General features: G+C 35.4%; 3 protein-coding genes across 3 annotated transcripts; 2 read left to right on the plus strand and 1 right to left on the minus strand.

The window, feature by feature from the left end:
- The first annotated feature begins 81 nt into the window (after positions 1-81).
- On the plus strand, positions 82-4,818 carry LOC127507128 (RCC1 domain-containing protein 1). Its single transcript, XM_051884042.1, has 8 exons — positions 82-369; positions 608-820; positions 903-1,068; positions 2,828-2,949; positions 3,044-3,142; positions 3,219-3,368; positions 3,458-3,487; positions 4,422-4,818. The coding sequence occupies exons 1-8, from the start codon at positions 183-185 to the stop codon at positions 4,577-4,579; spliced, it is 1,125 nt and encodes a 374-aa protein (XP_051740002.1). The 5' UTR covers positions 82-182; the 3' UTR covers positions 4,580-4,818.
- cib1 (calcium and integrin binding 1 (calmyrin)) lies at positions 4,622-8,731 on the minus strand. Its single transcript, XM_051884043.1, has 7 exons — positions 8,502-8,731; positions 8,359-8,393; positions 7,675-7,771; positions 7,362-7,515; positions 7,135-7,253; positions 5,856-5,944; positions 4,622-4,870 (listed from the first exon to the last, which is right to left on the minus strand). The coding sequence occupies exons 1-7, from the start codon at positions 8,550-8,552 to the stop codon at positions 4,849-4,851; spliced, it is 567 nt and encodes a 188-aa protein (XP_051740003.1). The 5' UTR covers positions 8,553-8,731; the 3' UTR covers positions 4,622-4,848.
- A 982-nt stretch (positions 8,732-9,713) lies between these two features.
- On the plus strand, positions 9,714-17,738 carry metap2b (methionyl aminopeptidase 2b). The gene is made up of 11 exons (XM_051884041.1): positions 9,714-9,939; positions 12,702-12,803; positions 12,891-12,950; positions 13,037-13,139; positions 13,226-13,387; positions 14,642-14,823; positions 14,916-15,010; positions 15,131-15,227; positions 15,300-15,403; positions 16,094-16,209; positions 16,702-17,738. The coding sequence occupies exons 1-11, from the start codon at positions 9,780-9,782 to the stop codon at positions 16,952-16,954; spliced, it is 1,434 nt and encodes a 477-aa protein (XP_051740001.1). The 5' UTR covers positions 9,714-9,779; the 3' UTR covers positions 16,955-17,738.
- The last annotated feature ends 329 nt before the right edge of the window (positions 17,739-18,067 follow it).

An 18,067-nucleotide genomic window follows, 5' to 3' on the forward strand; every position in this document is an offset into this window, starting at 1 on the left:
AATCATAAAACTTTTATTATCGATTGTGTTTTTATTCAGAACGCAACCAAACTTTTATTTTGACAGCAGACATCGCTCGTGTTCCGACTTTAGACGTTCCTTATTGTTACTGATGGAACCAGCATGCAACTTTCCATACATGAAAGCTAGTGATAGTTCTTTGTGTTGACCAGCATAAGTCAATGAATTGGTTTGGTTTTGGTTTCAATGGTTTTGGTCAGATAAGGCCTGCAGATGTGAGTGGACAGGTAACCTGTAAAGTCAACACACCTGTCCTGATATCAGATGTGTGTAGGTCATGTGTGGTCAGATCAGACTGTAGAGCCAGAGCCAGCTGGAGCTCCAGAGCTCGTGTGCATCATACAGACTGTAAGTGAACTATGAGTAACAAACATTTTTTCTTAAATAGATGACTTTACTTTTTGTTTTTCTATAATATTAGTCACGTTTACCATAGCCTGCCTAAGCTATGATAAAATAAAACAATTTTCATGTTATTTTGTATTGATATTTTAATATATTAATTTTATTTTCATGCATATCACGTACATACACTTTATGCATATCCTTTGCTCCCATTTTCTATCTATAATCCGTTTTGTTGCAGGTGGCAGTCATGTTTGTGTGTCAGGGTTCGTGTCGGGTTCATCAGAACAGGTGTGCGGAGACGTTTTCCCAGAGAGTCAGGGATGCACAGACACTCTCATCAGTGAAAGATACCTGACGCTCAACTTCACAGACAGAGTGGAATGCTGGGAAATACAGCAGCCACAAAACAAGCTTGTGTGGAAGAGAGAGCAAGACCTCTCTGACCATACCGGTAATATACAGATTTGTGTATAGCCCTGATTATGTTGTTGAAGTAAATCTGTTGATGATATTGATATGATGCATTTAAACAGGAGAAATTGCTCCGCTGCCGTTGGTGCCAGGCGGGTATGTCATGCCCGGACCTCCTTTTTTCCGTCCGCTCTGCTCTAAACTCTGTGCCGTGAGCCTGGCGTTGGGCACCGAACACGCTGTGCTGCTCACTTCAGACGGGACTGTGTATTCCTGGGGATCTGGAAGGTACGAGAAAATTAATTAACACTTTACTATTAGTTTCACTATTTACTAATACTGGTAATAAGTATTTTATTATTATTATTATATATTAGATTATTTGTAGAACAAATCTGCATTCATGGGTCTCACAAAACCTGTCAAGAACATATCTGTCATTTTTTCAAATTATAAATAAGAAAATTAGGCATATTTTTAAAAATATTCATTACAGTTAACCCTCTGTGCGCTTAGGACATTTCTGACCGAAAAATTATACTTTTTTTTTTTTTTTTTAGAATTTTTTTATTTCATCGGAATGATATGAAACTCGTGAAGGTTTTGGAAAAAAAAATTCATGGACATGATTCGAAAAGGTTAAATGGTCCTGAAAAAAATGGTCACACTTGTATTGTTCATGGCCGGTGTTGTGCCGAATTTCGACTCCATGCCAAATTATTACCCCCCTCGTTGAAGTCGCTACCTGGTTGCCTAATCCTAACCCCCCTAATCCTAAATCTACCAATACTAGGGGGGTAATAATTTGGCAGGGGTCAGAATTCGGCACAACACCGGTTAAAAATGGCCGTATTGGAAACACACTGGGAAGCGAATTTCATCTAGTGGACATGATTGGTACTGCGCCCAAACAAAATCTTATTGAAAGCTCATTTTTTGAGATATCAACCTCAAATTTGGAACACAACTTGTTTAGATTTTCTCACAGTTTTAGAGTAAAATGTTTTGAAAAATATATATATTATAAAAAATTTGAAAATTGTATATATTTTGTTTTCGCATTTTTTAGTTTTTGCCAAGTGTCGTCTTTAAAAAGAGACCAAACTTCAGTCTGTGCTCCAAAGCATTCAAGATTTATGACAGTTTAAATTGGAAATTTAATTTTTGTTAAAAAAAAGTGGTTAACAGGTAATAAATGAATTATAACTGTTACATAAATATAATTTAGTACCATAAAATCCCCTAAAAATACAAAATATTAAATAAAAAAACATTATCGAACTAAAATATAGTAGATTTATTTCACTGAAATAAAAAAATATATGCATTTTTGACCGCCATACGACAAATTCTCATTACCATAACAGTGTTATTGTTGTTATCTAAAACTATGAAAAATAATTTTCGGTTTATTTTCGAAAATAAAATATAAATATTAGATGAAAAACTTAACCTTAAAAAAATTTCGCTTAATAAAAATAAAGCTGAAATAAAATTTAAAAAAATATATTGAATGAAAAACTTAAAAAACGTAAATAAAAATATTGTCATAACTAATAGAAATTGAATAAGTTGAAGTTAAAGTTCTATAATTGCTAAAAAATAAAAGTGAAATAAAAAAATAACAAAGCTAAACAGAAAGATTTTTAAAAAACTAATAAAAATGACAAAAGCACATAACAAAATGACTAAAACTACTAAAATTAAATTGAAAACTGAAATATAAAAATAAATGCTAATTCAAAATTTTAATAGATACTATAATACTAACTTTAATGCAATCCAAAAAAGCATTATTTCAATTCTAAATTATTTATATTTTAAATATTATATTATTATATTAATTATAAATGTATATAATCATGGTAGTATTTGTTGTACCACTTCTAATTTATGCTTATTGTGACAAATCATTAAATTACAGTAATGTTTTATGTAAAATAAAACCGCCTTTTCCAGACTGCATCATTTTAAATAGATTTATCAAAAGCATTATTCATTTCTTTAGGTGTAAATCTGTTTTTAAGATGGTGTGTTGTGTTGGCAGTCATGGTCAGCTGGGTCACGGCGGTCTGACGTCACAGGAGGAGCCTCAGGTAGTGGAGGCGCTGTGGGGCGTCCCGATCCGAGCAGTGTCCGCTGGGAGCTGGCACTCTGCTTCCGTCAGCAGTGAGCTTATTCCTGAAACATTCCCTGTCAAATTCAGCCATTGGGGGAATACTGACTGTTCATCTGAAATAAATGTGTTGTTTGTTGTGTTCAGCTGGTGGGGACCTGTATATGTGGGGCTGGAATGAAAGCGGGCAGCTCGGTCTGCCGTCTAGAGGCCTGGAGGAGGAAAAACGCAGAGCAAAAAGCAGTGGTAAAAGGACAAAAATATATTTGACTTTACATATGAATGTATTACTGCATAGCTGCATGTTTATGTTTCTGTTTAGGAAACACTGACCAGACCGTAAATAAAGATGAAACGAACCAGGCCGATGTGTTCATCTCAATTCAAGCGTTCCCTGCTCTAGTGGACGTCCCTGATGTGTCAGAGATCAGCAGGATCAGCTGTGGATCCCGTCATACAGCGGCCGTCACAGGTGACATCCAGATTTGATCAACTGAGCATAAACTGGACTTTAATATCACTGAAAAATCATTAACTTATTATTTTCTTATTTCTTTGTAGGTACAGGAGATCTATACACCTGGGGATGGGGTAAGAGTTTGCTATGCTTTTTTTTAGAAATAAATCAACATAAATAGACTAGATACACTATACACGATGATTTTTTAATGTTACAAAAATACATTAATATTTTTAAAATGTAAAATAACTGTCTTCTATATGAATATATTTTAAAATGTAATTTATTCCTGTGATCAAAGCTGAATTTTCAGCATCATTACTCCAGTCTTCAGTCACATGATCCTTCAGAAATCATTCTAATATGATGATTTGATGCTTAAGAAACATTTATTATTATTATATGTTTGAAAACAGTTGTGCTACTTCATATTTTTGTATATAAATCTGTGATATACAGTAGTAGCCAAAAGAAGGGGATATTTGTTTTTAATGATCAACAAAATATGAGGAAAATAATTTATATTTTTTAAATATGATGAAAAAATAAAAACACTAAACTTGGTTAAGGTATTTATATGACAAAATTATTTGCCAAAAAAATTCAAACTACAGTTACAGTTTTTATCTTACCATGTAAAATCAATGCATAGAAAAACAGAAAGCTCACATCACATCGTTATTAATATTTCATTGGTTCTCTCTTGTTTTTGCATGTGTTCATAATTTCTTTGTATGGCAGCTTAGCCAAAAATTATGTTGGCACAATTTGACATGTTTTATTGCACTATCATCACAAATGACTCCAAGCACATCTACACAATATGCTCACAAAATCAAATTTCTTTGATCAAAAAAACAGCATTTAGTTGGAATAGAAATCTTTTGTAACATTATAAATGTCTTTAACTGTGACTTTTGATCAATTTAATGAGTCCTTTCTGAATAAAAGTATTTATTTCTTTAAAAATATCATACTGACCCGAACCTTCTGATTGGTTGAGTGTGATAATTGTTATTTCAAAATGGCTGAAAGTTGTCCTTCCTCTGTCTGTCATGTTATTAGGTCATTATGGACAGCTGGGACATTGCACTGAAAATAGCACAGATGAGCCGACGCTGGTGGATCACTTCTCTAGTCACAGAATGAGTGTTAAGGATGTTGTGTGTGGGTCATGGAACACGTTTGTGTCCACTGTGCCAAAAGAACAACCTCCATCCTGACAGGAACAGGCCCATTTCAGAGTGTCACATGATACAAGGATGTCAAAGTTGCAGTATTAGAGTTTATTAAATTAGGTACAAATATATGGTCTAAAATACAGGATAGAAAGTAGATTTATTTAACAGGGAGTAAAAATGTTTTCAAATATATAAACAGTAGAAATATTATACGAGAGAATACATTCACAATTAGGACGTCATGTTATTGACAGATTAAAGGCGCAGGTGAAAAATCTGGACCTGAAAGTAGCTTCCATTCTGTGTAAACTTCACAACACAATCTTGAATGAACTGCAAAAGAAAATTCTCAGTCAGTGAAGGGTTCAGAAATCATAATTATGTCATGTTTAGGCAGTTTCATATTTCTTTCTCACTTTTTTGTTTCTCTACAAAAACAGGATGCTTTTTGCACACTAACACAAAATGCAATCGATTTTAAATATGTGTGTAACTGATGCTTTATGTATTTTATCATTCGCAACAGATAATGATGGGAAATGTAATTTTGTTGTGTAAGCAACATAAAGTATAAATGTTAAGAAAAAATGTGAAATAAGTTGAGGTACTACAATTACAAAACCTGAAATAAAAATAAATAAATAATAAAATAAATAAATATAGAAATATGTTTTTAAAAACTAATAAAAATGACAAGCACATAAAATTACTAAATTAAAACTGGAAATAAAAAAAAAAAAAGCTAATTCAAAATATTAATAAATGCTATAATAGTATAGAATTTATATTAAAATAAAAGTGCATAAATCAGTTAAATGAGCATGACAAGTTTTATCGCTATTCCTCAACTGTTCAGTAAATAAACTAAACTGGGCTGCATTTCCCAAAATCATAGTAAACCAACAATGATTTACATGACAACAATGTACTAAAAACGGAAAACTTTTCCGTTTTCCAATGTCGAAAATGCTGTATTCTGCTGTCAGGCCAGTAGATGGCGATGTTACTTTATAATGAAACACTATGCGTAATACGCATGGCGTCACCATTTTCACAAATTCACATTTTTGTAGTTTACATGAAGACGAAACCAAAAAATTTGAAATGAGAAAAGTTGAAATGCATTTTTAGTTGAAAACGTTGTCGTGTAAACGGTCAATCGTCTCTATGATCAACTTGGCTCACAATGCTTTTGGGAAACGCAGCACTGTACAGTAAACATTCGCAATTCAAACTTAATTAGACTTAAGGCTGCAAAATATGTCAATTGTCCAATTTGTAAATAAAAAGTACAATACTTTAAGCAAAATTCTCTCACCTGACAAAATCTGGAGATCTGGAGATGACATGCTGAAATTCAGAGAGGTTCACCGTTCCGTCTTTATCGATGTCCGACTCCTCCAGGATCTGCACAATTACATTTGTCTGCATTAGCAAAGTTCATCAGATAGTAGAGCAGCACGATTCTAGCTGAATTGAGAATCGTGATTTTTTTTTTTTTTTTCTCAAATAGAGATCATGATTCTGAACAGACAACAAAATAACACAATTTATGTAAGTTATGACAAAACAAACAAACAAACAAAAAACGGTTTGAATGAATGATTCAATGACTCGCTCATAAAGACTTCACTTGTTTCATTACTGGATGAATCAGTGTTTTTGAACAAATCTCTTGAATGAATGATTCAATGACTCTCTCATTAAAGGCTTGTTCGAGATGCTTCGGCGCTGCTCTGACCGATTGGCGTATGACATCAAAGTACCGCAAGAGCGATTAAAAAGCATAAGGAGTCATTTGTTCTCCAATTGCGGTACTTTGATATCATACGCCGATCGGTCTGCACAATGCCGATGCATCTCAAACAAGCCTAAAGACTTCACTTGTTTCATGACTGTATGAATCAGCATTTTTGAACAAATCTCTTGAATGAATGATTCAATGACACACTTATAAATACTTCACTTGTTTCATTACTAGATGAAACTGCATTTTTGAACAAATCTCCTGAATGAGCGATTCAATGACTCATTTATAAATACTTCACTTGTTTCATTACTAGATGAAACTGCATTTTTGAACAAATCTCCTGAATGAGCAATTCAATGACTCATTTATAAATACTTCACTTGTTTCATTACTGAATGAATCAGTGTTTCTAAACAAATCTCTTGAATGAATGATTCAATGACAAATACATTATTTAACAGTCACTTGTTGCCACCTACTGGTGTAACGATGTAATTGATACAATTGTTATTTTGAAGTGTCAAGTTACTTTCAAAAGGTGATTTGCTCTATTTTAATCGTTACTGTAGACATCAGTGTTTATATCCGAACTATAAACTTTTATCTCAGTTCTACTGTGATAATATGAATATTCGTAACATGGAAATAATGATACTGTGTGGTTGAAAAGACTGTAGATAGCCTAACTCCTGGATCAGCGGCAGTGCAAACACAGATTTGAATGTTCCGGTGTGATTTTGTCAAAGGTTTAATAGACAGAGCCGAATCTTTGTCATTTAGGAATAAGATTTGTGTGGGCGCTTGAATCGAGATTGCGCTCTGTAAATGATTAATCGTGCAGACTCACATTGCTTATGAGCTGCTTCATCTCCTCTGCAGTGAGACGGGTGTCGTCCGTCTCGCCCGTCAGACAGTTCACCAGCTTCTCCAGATCTCTAGCATCAAGTGTCCCATCATCGTCAAAGTCTGGTGCGTAACAGAATAATGTTCAATGAAAAATGTTATACTTAATAGTGTTTGCAAAACTGTGAAAACTCAATTAAATGTCAATCTTAAGAGCATTCCATCTATTACCAAAGATCCGGAAGGCATAATGGGACTTAATTTCCATGGTTGCCGAATCACTGAAAGCACTCAAGAGGTCCAGGAAATCCTCAAAGCTCAAGCTGCCATCCTTCATGTCGGACGTCGAGAAGACGTAACATATCCTTTTCCGGAAGGGGTTGGACTGTGAAGGATTGAAAACACAAAATTGCCAACAATAACAGCGTTAATACAGTTGATTTGGTGAATCTGGAAGGATTATAAGTTGTATTTTGCTTGAAAAAAATGAACCCTATTTTAAGAATCATTACGGTTTGACCAGAGTACAGACTTTATCTTTTACCTTCAGTTCAGGAAGCGTAAGGACCTTCTCCATGGACACCCTGGAGCTGTACGGCCCATTTTCTCTGCCCTGGAGTTCAGCGAATCTTTTGTGTGCCCTAAACAAACACATTGATGATGAGCCCCCAAAAGTTACAGATGACAATCAATGACAAAAGTATCGAATAATGACATTCGATGTAATGACATTTAAACACTTTTAAGTGTTAGTTAAGCATCCAAATAAACTTCAGAGGCACTTTCAATAACTTTACTGTATAGTTTAGCTATTGTCACAAGTAAATTGATACCTTGCTGGTATAAATTCACTTTACAAGGAATACCAAGGCAAAATGTACCATCGTAGAGAATATGTTCATGTGAAAATCCAATAATAAAAATTTAAATATATATATAGAGAGAGAGAGAGAAATCAGTATTGGTTTTCAGAGACTGAAATAAAGCTAAAATAAAATATAAATATTGGATGAAAAACTTCATTAGATGAAATTATTAAATTTAATTCAAAGAAAATTACTAAAATTAAGGCTAATTCAAAATAAACACTATAATAGTATATAACTAATTAAATAATACAAACTAACTAATTTCTACAGTCAACAATCACAATAAAAACTTAAGCAGAATAAAGGCAACAAAATATAACATTAAAAAAACGTGACATCAACATTATGACTTTACTTACAGTAAGATTTCTTGCTTTGTGAGAAATGTAAGCTCCTGTGTTACACAAAAAGAAAAAAAATATAAACAAATAAAAGCAACTATTCTCTATAAAGAATAAATATATGTTAATAAATAAATAAATATATAATGTGTCTGACTCACCTGATACTCTGATAGAAGATCTTTCGGCAACTTACTCGCGGTTCCCCCCATTACCGCCTACTTTTGTTCAGAGCGGCTAGTACTTTAAACTACAAGTCGATCAATTTTTCTATAGTTTTATAAAAACCAAGGCAAGTTGCTGAAGTTTTCCTGTTTTTAGCCAACAGGCTAAACAAACTTTGGTCGTAAGGCACTGCGCTTCCGCTTCCTGGATGACACGTCAGTTGCTATAGGAACACATTTGCCCAGTGCGAAGTCCACAATGGATTTTCTCTTATCTCCTTTTAGATGTTTTGTTTTATTACAAGGAAATAATGTTATAATATATAATAAAAATGACTTCTGCATATTCAAACGCACGATACAACAACTGTGCTTTTATGTGGAGGACAGCTGTATAATTTTCATTGATAAAGGAAATAACATTTGAATTTGTTTATTCTCTAATTAGTATATTTTTTTAACGTTACAGTGTTATTACAAGTAGTGATTAATACTGATGATCAACGTGTATTTAATAAATAATCATATCCTGGAGCATCTTATTACACACTGTTATTGTTAGTATCAGTTATATATGTCATATATTATTCTGACCAAATGTGTGGAAGGAAAGACATTAAATTATTAATATAATATCATGTTGCTCTGACTTGGATCTGCAATTTGCCAATCATTTCAAAAGGTGGCATCATATCACAAATAATAAATTGTCATGCCATCTATGAATTATTATATATTTTATTTATCATTATATGCATTTATTTACTCATGAAACAATTTGTTTAGAATTTATAACTATCCTTACACGTTTTCTATAACGTATCTTCATTTATTGGCAGTACGATAGCAGATCAAAGTTATTTTGAGGGTTTTAAATCTTATTTTATGCATTTAATTCGATAGTGAGACGTGTGAGATCTTATATTAAACAAAAAGATGAAAAATATTACAAATAAAAGCAATAAATACACGTTTTTTTTTTTTTTTTTTATTAGGCTATTATTATTTTTTTTAATCCGGAGCTCCGAAACGTTAATAATTGTTTGTCGTGTTTGCCATATGCTGTCAAAAACATGTAATAATAAATATAATAGAATATTAATGAAGTTCTTATAAAGTTTTTAATCTTATTGTATGGCTTTTATTTGATTATTGATTATTTGGTTCAGCACGTTGGACCTTTTCTCGAGTAAAAAAGGTCCATCCAGCTCTACTCACAGTGATCCCGCCCCACTTGACGTAGGTTTCACCCACAATCCCTCTCGCGGTCACATCATGGCAGACGAGCAGACGCAAGAGCTGCTGTCCGCAGCTGCAAAAATGCAGATTTTGCCGAACGGAGACTCTCACCTTCCCAAAGAAGACGCGGATCCCGTTGACGAGACCGGGAAGAAGAAGAAAAAGAAGAAGAAGAAGGGAAAAGCGGCAGCCGTAGGTAATAAAGACGGAGGAAAGTGTCGCGTGGCCCTGCCGTTTTCCTACCCTGTCTAATAAACCCACCACAGCTCGCTAATTATAATAATAATAATAATTCACGGGACATACTTTTAGTAGGGACTTAATGTGTTTTAACCGACCTTAATGTTTATTTATTTATTTATTTTTGCTCTGCAGTGTTAAGTTAAAGGCTGGTTTGAGTGTTAAGCTAGCTGGTGAACTCATGGCAGTTGTGTAATGTTGTTATGAGAGGGCACATTCTGACTCCACGTGCGTTATATGTCTGTCAAATGTATGTTGCATTACAATATCTACATCAAATTCCCTCGACTGTTCTGCATAGGTGTAATTTAAAGAGTACCTGAAAATCATACTTGAGTAAAAGTACAGATACCTTACAGCAAAAATGACTGTATTACAAGTCACCAATTCCAATACCACTTGAGAAAGGTCTTTAACAGTATTGAAGTATTTTTACTCATGCTGAATCAACACAAGAGACATGCCAGTGAAACACAAACAGCTGATTTGTGAGGAGAGCATGTTTATTTTCTAAAATCAAAATAAAACTGAACACTTCAAAATTGCAATAAATGAAGGTCGACACATGTCTACAAACACTAAAATCTCACTTAAGCTCAAGTGCTCAAAAAGGCCATAAGTAAACCAATAACCTAACCAAGGTCTCTTTAAAGGGGTCATGAACTGTTTTCATAATGTTTCCTTGTGTGCACTAATAATGTTAGTATGTTTTTTACATCAAAAATAGTCATAATTTAGAAATTAAAAGGCATTTTTCCTACCCTGATCTTATCCCTCTGATTTGAACCAAAGTCCCTTTAAGACAAGTCATTTCACTCGGCGGCCATCTTTGAAACGCCTCTCGGGCATCCTGGGCATCATGCAGCTCCTATCTCTTTGAATGGGGAAACATCAAATTCTCCAAAGCTGTTTGCCAAGCTTTCGATTAAATTTCATATTTGAAATCACCAATGAAATCTGACAACAACTGTGTCATACATTTTTTTTTTTTTTTCCAAATGCTCAAATCATGACAAAAAAAAACAGTATTTAGGCTGGATCAAGCTAATGCGCATGCGCAGACCTAAATGCGCGTCTCTTGTGCCTCATTTCAGAGGCGCGCGTCTGACTGTTTCTATAGAAACCGGTGCTTCTAACGGCCGCTGCAGTGACGCGATGACTTTACAGGTCGGCGATTGGCTCTTATTTTGAAGGCGGGACTTATTCCGCCATATTGAGCGTTACACTTTCTCCCATTCAAAACAATACGAGTGACATGTCTATAGTCTTTGTTTGAACACACTGTTTTAAGGGGCGTGTCTGCTGTGAGACTTCAGTGTAAACGCCCGCTGCTGTGATTGGCTAACATCTTTGCATATGAAATAGCCAAGTATTACTCTCTCTTTTAGCACATTTTTACTATTACAGCTCTCAAGGTTAACTAATCGTGAAATGTGTTGCATTACATTTAGATCTATGGCATTATATTGAGATGTTATATTGGCATGAAAGGTTGCAGTGATGAACAGCCGATCACAGACATGTTGTGCATGAAAGCAGTGATCTCGTCATTGCAACTCCATTTCTGCACACTAACGAATGCTTTCATCATAACTAACAGCGCAAACGCGATATAATTAAGAGATTAGTTGAATAAAACGGGAGTTTTTAAGTCCAGAACTCAGTCACTGATAAACTTGTGCTGTTTGATTGACAGCTCCAGCGATTGCAAAGGGAGCGTTCTTTGATTGCTTTCTTTATATAATTTAATAACTGTTTAAATAACAGATTATTTTCATCCTACTAAGAGAAACAACGTGAAGTTGACCGTTTAGTCACTGGTTTGATTTACTGACACACAGACAAAGAACATCTGACTGTACATGAATCATTAATATCAGATCAGGCATTATATTAACACAGTTACTGACATGTTGTTGCATTACTGTCGAGCCCATATTGTAAACGTCTGTTTGCAAAGCCTGTGCTGAAATGCGATTGATTTATCAAAGAATTCACAGTGAAATGTACCGAATACAAATAAATAAAACTGAGACATTCACATTGTTGGAAATAAATAACCATATTCCTAGCATTAGGATCCTTTGAAAGGTAATGTTATTTTAGTCCTGTATCGATTTTCTCTCCTCATCATCTCACTAACATGCCAGTGGGTGGGGCTAATGTTGCAATGATAATGTAGGCGTTGATTTCTTCTGCGGAGGCGGGGTTTCACCTGTAGATAGGTACATTCCAGGATCAGTCGTTCGCTGGGCCTGGTGTCAATAAAAGCTTTTATTGGACTAACAAGGAAGTTTTCAGTTCTGAAACTTACAGGATATTCTTATAGTACGATGACCTCTTATATATCAAAAGCTCAAGGAGAAGATTATTTCTCAATTCATGACCCCTTTAATACAACAGATAAATAAAATAATGTTAAGTAAAATTAGTAAGGCCAAAAACGAACGAGATATAGTACCTTCGATGCCCTGTAGATGGCGATATCGCTTCTTTTTTAGCAGAAATAAACTGCTGCAGAAAAAGTTTGCATTACTCATCACAAATGTATTGGTGTGAAGTGTAAATAGACTTAATCAAAAATGTAGTCAAGTGGAGAGTAAAAGTTGCTAATATATTAGATACTCTAGTAAAACTACAAAGTAGCCAAAAAGATACTTAAGTACAGTAACTAATTAGATTTACTCAAATACTTTATACCACTGTTTTTCTGCATAGGGAACCATGAGGGTGAAGGAGAGTCTGACATCACCAAAGTGGCCAAACAAATGGAGCAACAAACTTTAGAAGACCAAGAGAAAGAGGACGAGCCAGAGGATGGTTTGTCTGAAGTTAATTACCATTACAAGTCCATGTGCATATGTGATAGCGTAGGTTTGAGCATGAATTTTGTTTTTATATTGCCAGATGGTGAGGAGGGAGATTCAACTGGAAAGAAAAAGAAGAAGAAGAAGAAAAAGAAAGGCCGTGAGTGATAATTCAAATAAAATGCCCTTGTTACTCACAATATGGATGGATGTTTATGTTGTTCTTATTCTTTCGTTCTCTTTCAGCCAAAGTTCAAACAGATCCTCCATCTATTCCCATCTGTGAGCTTTATCCCAGTGGAGTTTATGCCAAGGGCCAGGAATGTGAATATCCACCTGTGCAAGATGGGTAAGGATAACAGACGCTTATTGACACACTCTAAAACCTGTAGTCAAAAAAACATCATGGTGGATATTTTTTTATCTCCTTTGCAGACGTAGTGCTGCATGGCGGACGACCAACGAGGAGAAGAAGTTTTTGGATCAGGCTAATGAGGACATGTGGAATGACTTCAGACAGGCTGCCGAGGCCCACCGGCAGGTCAGGAAGTACGTCATGAGCTGGATCAAGCCGGGAATGACCATGATCGAGATCTGGTGAGAGAAACCATCCATGTTCTTTACTTATAGGCTGTTTGTGCATTGATGATGTGAAAAGTCATTAAATGTAATATAAAAACCTATTGGACTGTATTAGTAAATGTCCTGCAAAATGTCTACTTGCAGTTTGGGTGGGGGAATAGTGTGCCCTATAAGAACTGACCATTGTTTTTTTTTTCTACATATTAGAAATGAGGACTTTAAAGGCCTCTGAAGTGAAATGATGAGATATATCTCTAAAACGCAACAGTAAAGTGTTTTCATATGAGGTGTGCATATAGAATGGGACGTCCCCTACAAAAACTGACCATTAGTTTTTTCTACTTAGAAACGAGGACTTTATAGGCCTCTGAAGTCAGATAATGTGACATCTCCAAAACGCTGCGTTAAATTGTTTTCATATGAGTTGTGCATATAGTGTGGGATGTCCCCTATAATAACAGACCATTACTTTTTTCTGCCTATTAGAAATGAGGACTTTATATGCATCTGAAGTGAAATGATGAGATATATCTCCAAAACGCTGCATTAAAATGTTTTCATATGATGTGTGCACTGCATATAGTGTCGGATGTCCCCAATAAAAACAGGCCATTACTTTTTTCTACTTATTAAAAATGAGGTCTTCATAGGTCTTTAAGGTCGAAAAATGTGATTTTTCTCCAAAACGCTGCAGTAAAATGATTTCATATGAGGTGTTCGTATAGTATTGGACGTCCCCTATAAGAACTGACCTATTTTTTTTTTCTACTTATTAGAAATGAGGACTTTATATGCATCTGAAGTCAAATAATGTGACATCTCCACAACGCAACAGTAAAATGTTTTCATACGAGGTGTGCATATAGTATGGGACGCCCCTATAAGAACTGATCATTCTTTTTTTCTACTTACTAGAAATGAAGACTTTATATGCATCTGAAGTGAAATGATGAGATATATCTCCTAAACACTGCATTAAAATGGTTTCGTATGAGGTGTGCGTATAGTATGGGACGCCCCCTATAAGAGCTAGCCATTTCTTTTTTCTACTTATTAGAATTAAGATCTTTATAGGCCTCTGAAGTAGTAAAATGTGACATCTCCAAAATGCTGCAGTAAAATGGTTTCATATAAGTTGTGCTCAAAGTATGGGACATTGAATTCAAGAGAAACTGAGTCAGTAAGAGAGTAACAGCCCTAGTTGTAGGCATTCAATATTGAAACTCATTGGCACTAATCCACTATTCACGTCTTGTTTTTCCCTGACAGTGAGAAACTGGAGGATTGTTCTAGGAAGTTGATCAAGGAAAATGGTCTGAATGCTGGTTTGGCTTTTCCGACCGGCTGCTCGCTGAACCATTGCGCGGCTCACTACACTCCTAATGCGGGAGACCCCACTGTTCTCCAGTACGACGACGTCTGCAAGATCGACTTCGGCACGCACATTAATGGTGCGTCTCTAATCGTTTCTGATCTCTCTTGATTCCTTCCTGGTGCTTTTCTTGCTGATCTTTAGACATGTTTGATTATTATGGCATTCCAGGTCGAATCATTGACTGTGCCTTTACTGTCACCTTCAACCCAAAGTACGACAAACTGCTGGAGGCTGTGAAAGATGCCACAAATACTGGAATTAAGGTAGAGTCTCACCTTTTTGCATTGTGATGTTGTTTTCATGACCACACACATTTTCCTCTTTGTCATTAGTGATATTGTTATTGGCATTTCAGTGATTAAATCATTGTTGTTTTATTTCAGTGTGCAGGTATTGATGTTCGCTTGTGTGACATTGGAGAATCAATTCAAGAGGTTATGGAGTCTTACGAAGTGGAGCTTGATGGAAAAACGTATCAAGGTAAATAGTCATTCTTTTAACATCAAAGACTTAAAGAGATGATGTTACAGATGACATTATTTTTCTTTCCAGTCAAACCAATCAGAAATCTCAATGGACACTCTATTGGACAGTACCGAATACATGCAGGCAAGACAGTGCCCATAGTGAAAGGAGGTGAAGCCACCAGGATGGAGGTGTGTCCTGACTTTCTACTGTTTCACAGATTTGAATATAGCTTTAACACTTTTTATTTGGTTGGTTCCCCATATATGTTCAGTTTACCATAACAAGGAAAATGGAGGTTGTGTCTCTCAGGAGAAAGACTTTATCTTAAGAAAAGGGACAGACAGACTTTTGACAGTCTTGAAAGTCTCATTCTGAGGGTTTAAGGCTGAGTTTGGGTGTGCCAGAGTTATCAACACAACCCTTACACAGCACGACCCAACACAATCTCTATCAGTCACGCCACAGGGCTTACAGGAATAAGCCAAAAATGAAAATTCTGTCATTTACGCACCCTCAAGTTGTTCCAAACCTGTATGAATTTCTTTCTTCTGCTGAACATAAAAGAAGATATTTTGAAGAATATGGGTAACCAAACAGGCCCACGGCCTCATTGATTTCCATAGTATGGAATAAGAAGAAAGAAAGTTAGTTTTGATCAGTTTAATGTGTTTTTGCTGAAGTAAAATCATTAATTGCTTTCAAAAAATTATTTATACTGACACCAAACTATCGCTTTATGTCAAGTCAACATTTTACTTTGAAAGTGTAAATCTGTTCGTCCATTTTGAAAGCAATCATGTAGTGTTGTTAATCTCATTGTTAAGGTTTTAGTTCTGTCATTTTGACAGTGTTGTCTCGCTGAATTTCCTCTTTTACAGGAAGGAGAGGTTTATGCCATCGAGACCTTTGGGAGCACTGGGAAAGGCATGGTGCATGATGACATGGAGTGCTCCCATTACATGAAAAACTTTGAAGTTGGTCATGTGCCAATAAGGTGAGATACATGCTGATCTTGATCCTAACTAATTTTCCAGTGACAAGCAATTTGTCAATTACAGCCAATCCGAAGATATTTGACATTTAAAGGGATAGTTCACCCAAAACCGACATAATTTACTCACCCTCAAGTTGTTCCAAATCTGAATGAGTTTCTTTCTTCTGCTGAACACAAAAGAAGATATTTTGAAAAATGTCGGTAACCAAACAGTTGATGAGCCATAGTAGTTTTTTTCCATACTATGGAAGTCAATGGGGTCCATCAACTGTTTGGTTTCCCATATTCTTCCAAAAATCTTCTTTTGTGTTCAGCAGAAGAAAGAAACTCAGACAGGTTTGGAGCAACTTGAGGGTTGAGTAAATTGTCATTTTTGGGTGAACTATCCCTTTAATGTACTGGGAGCTTGCATATGAGGCTTTAAGTTCCCAAAATAGGCAGTGCACAAGATATTGGTACAGAATAATGTAATGTTCATGTTTTCTTTCCCAGACTCCCCAGAGCCAAGCACTTGTTGAATGTGGTCAACGAGAACTTCGGCACTCTCGCCTTCTGCCGCCGCTGGTTGGATCGCCTCGGCGAGACCAAATATTTAATGGCGCTGAAGAACCTCTGTGACCTGGGCATCATTGACCCCTACCCGCCTCTGTGCGACACCAAAGGCTGCTACACGGCCCAGTTTGAACACACCATCCTGCTGAGACCCACTTGCAAGGAGGTGGTCAGCCGAGGAGATGATTACTAGGCCTCCCCGTCACCAGTTTTTATAACTCTGTCCTCTGCTTTCTTATCACATGAGTATTTGATGGGTAAAGGCCTGAGTAAGTTAATAAGCCGTGCCTTCTCATTTTTAACATGCTAGTAATTTGTTTGTATAAAGGATGGATGGACGTATAAGTCCTCTGTGATGTCCCCTTGTGTAACTCACTGGCACAGATGTGTACTGATCACCCACCCGTAAAGTGCTCTAGAACCATTTTGCAAATGCAGACAACAATATAGTGCACTTTTTGTTTGATCAATATGAGCAACCCAGGGAAATGTGAAGTCAAAACCACATTTTCAATATCGTCTGGATTAGGCTGTGTTACACATTTGGTATTGCACTTTTTTTTTTTTTTTTGTACACAAATCTTGCCCTAAGAGAGATTTGGAAATGTTCAAGTTTTGATTAATTTTCTTTATCAAGTGCTGTTTCTCCTTTTCAGTTTGTAGTTTTTGATTCAATTATCCATTTAGGGTGAAAAAGAGAACAAGACATTTACTGGTGGGATTTGGCTTTATTCTTTAGCGCAAGAACAGACTTTAATGTAACATAGACCCTCAGATACTAAAATACTCATTGAAACTCATGCTTTCCTCTAAGAGCGGGCACTCATAAGTGGCGATGATACGTAAACATCTATATTTTGGCTATGCTTGATTTCGGGTAAAGCCTGTTTGAAATCAATCTCCTTTCTCGGAATAAAGCACATGTGGTGTTTTATTTTGAAGTACAAATAAAATTTATAAGAAATTGTGATCTGCAAGATGTTTCATGTTCTTTATTTCAAGGCTTCATGTGTAGCCAAATTCGTTGTGTAAAAGTCTTAATCAATTTGTGAAATGAAGGATGTAGTATTTAACTATAAATTTATATATATATTAAAAATAATGTATATGTGAAAAGTTGGCTCTCAAATTAATTTACAAATTCTATGAAAGTACTAATCTACTAGATTAGCCTACATGTTATTCAGAGCGGAGTTTAACGCCAAAAATAATAAAAAATATCAGTAGGTAACCATAGCAACTGCTCGAGCGATTTCCGTTAAGCTTGTATCGTATGGTACATTGACGAAACGTGAGTAATGTTGTT

The sequence above is a fragment of the Ctenopharyngodon idella genome, chromosome 24 (genome assembly GCF_019924925.1).
Source record: "Ctenopharyngodon idella isolate HZGC_01 chromosome 24, HZGC01, whole genome shotgun sequence".
In the NCBI taxonomy this organism is placed as follows: domain Eukaryota; kingdom Metazoa; phylum Chordata; class Actinopteri; order Cypriniformes; family Xenocyprididae; genus Ctenopharyngodon; species Ctenopharyngodon idella.

Coding starts and splice junctions, on each gene's coding strand:
- LOC127507128 (XM_051884042.1), top strand. CDS start 183: ATGAATTGGTTTGGTTTTGGTTTCAATGGTTTTGGTCAGATAAGGCCT. Junction 370..607: donor TCGTGTGCATCATACAGACT/GTAAGTGAACTA, acceptor GTTTTGTTGCAG/GTGGCAGTCATGTTTGTGTG. Junction 3,143..3,218: donor ACGCAGAGCAAAAAGCAGTG/GTAAAAGGACAA, acceptor GTTTCTGTTTAG/GAAACACTGACCAGACCGTA.
- cib1 (XM_051884043.1), bottom strand. CDS start 8,552: ATGGGGGGAACCGCGAGTAAGTTGCCGAAAGATCTTCTATCAGAGTAT. Junction 7,516..7,674: donor TTACGCTTCCTGAACTGAAG/GTAAAAGATAAA, acceptor AATCCTTCACAG/TCCAACCCCTTCCGGAAAAG. Junction 5,945..7,134: donor TGAAGCAGCTCATAAGCAAT/GTGAGTCTGCAC, acceptor GTAATTGTGCAG/ATCCTGGAGGAGTCGGACAT.
- metap2b (XM_051884041.1), top strand. CDS start 9,780: ATGGCAGACGAGCAGACGCAAGAGCTGCTGTCCGCAGCTGCAAAAATG. Junction 14,824..14,915: donor CTTCGGCACGCACATTAATG/GTGCGTCTCTAA, acceptor ATGGCATTCCAG/GTCGAATCATTGACTGTGCC. Junction 15,228..15,299: donor TGATGGAAAAACGTATCAAG/GTAAATAGTCAT, acceptor TTTTCTTTCCAG/TCAAACCAATCAGAAATCTC.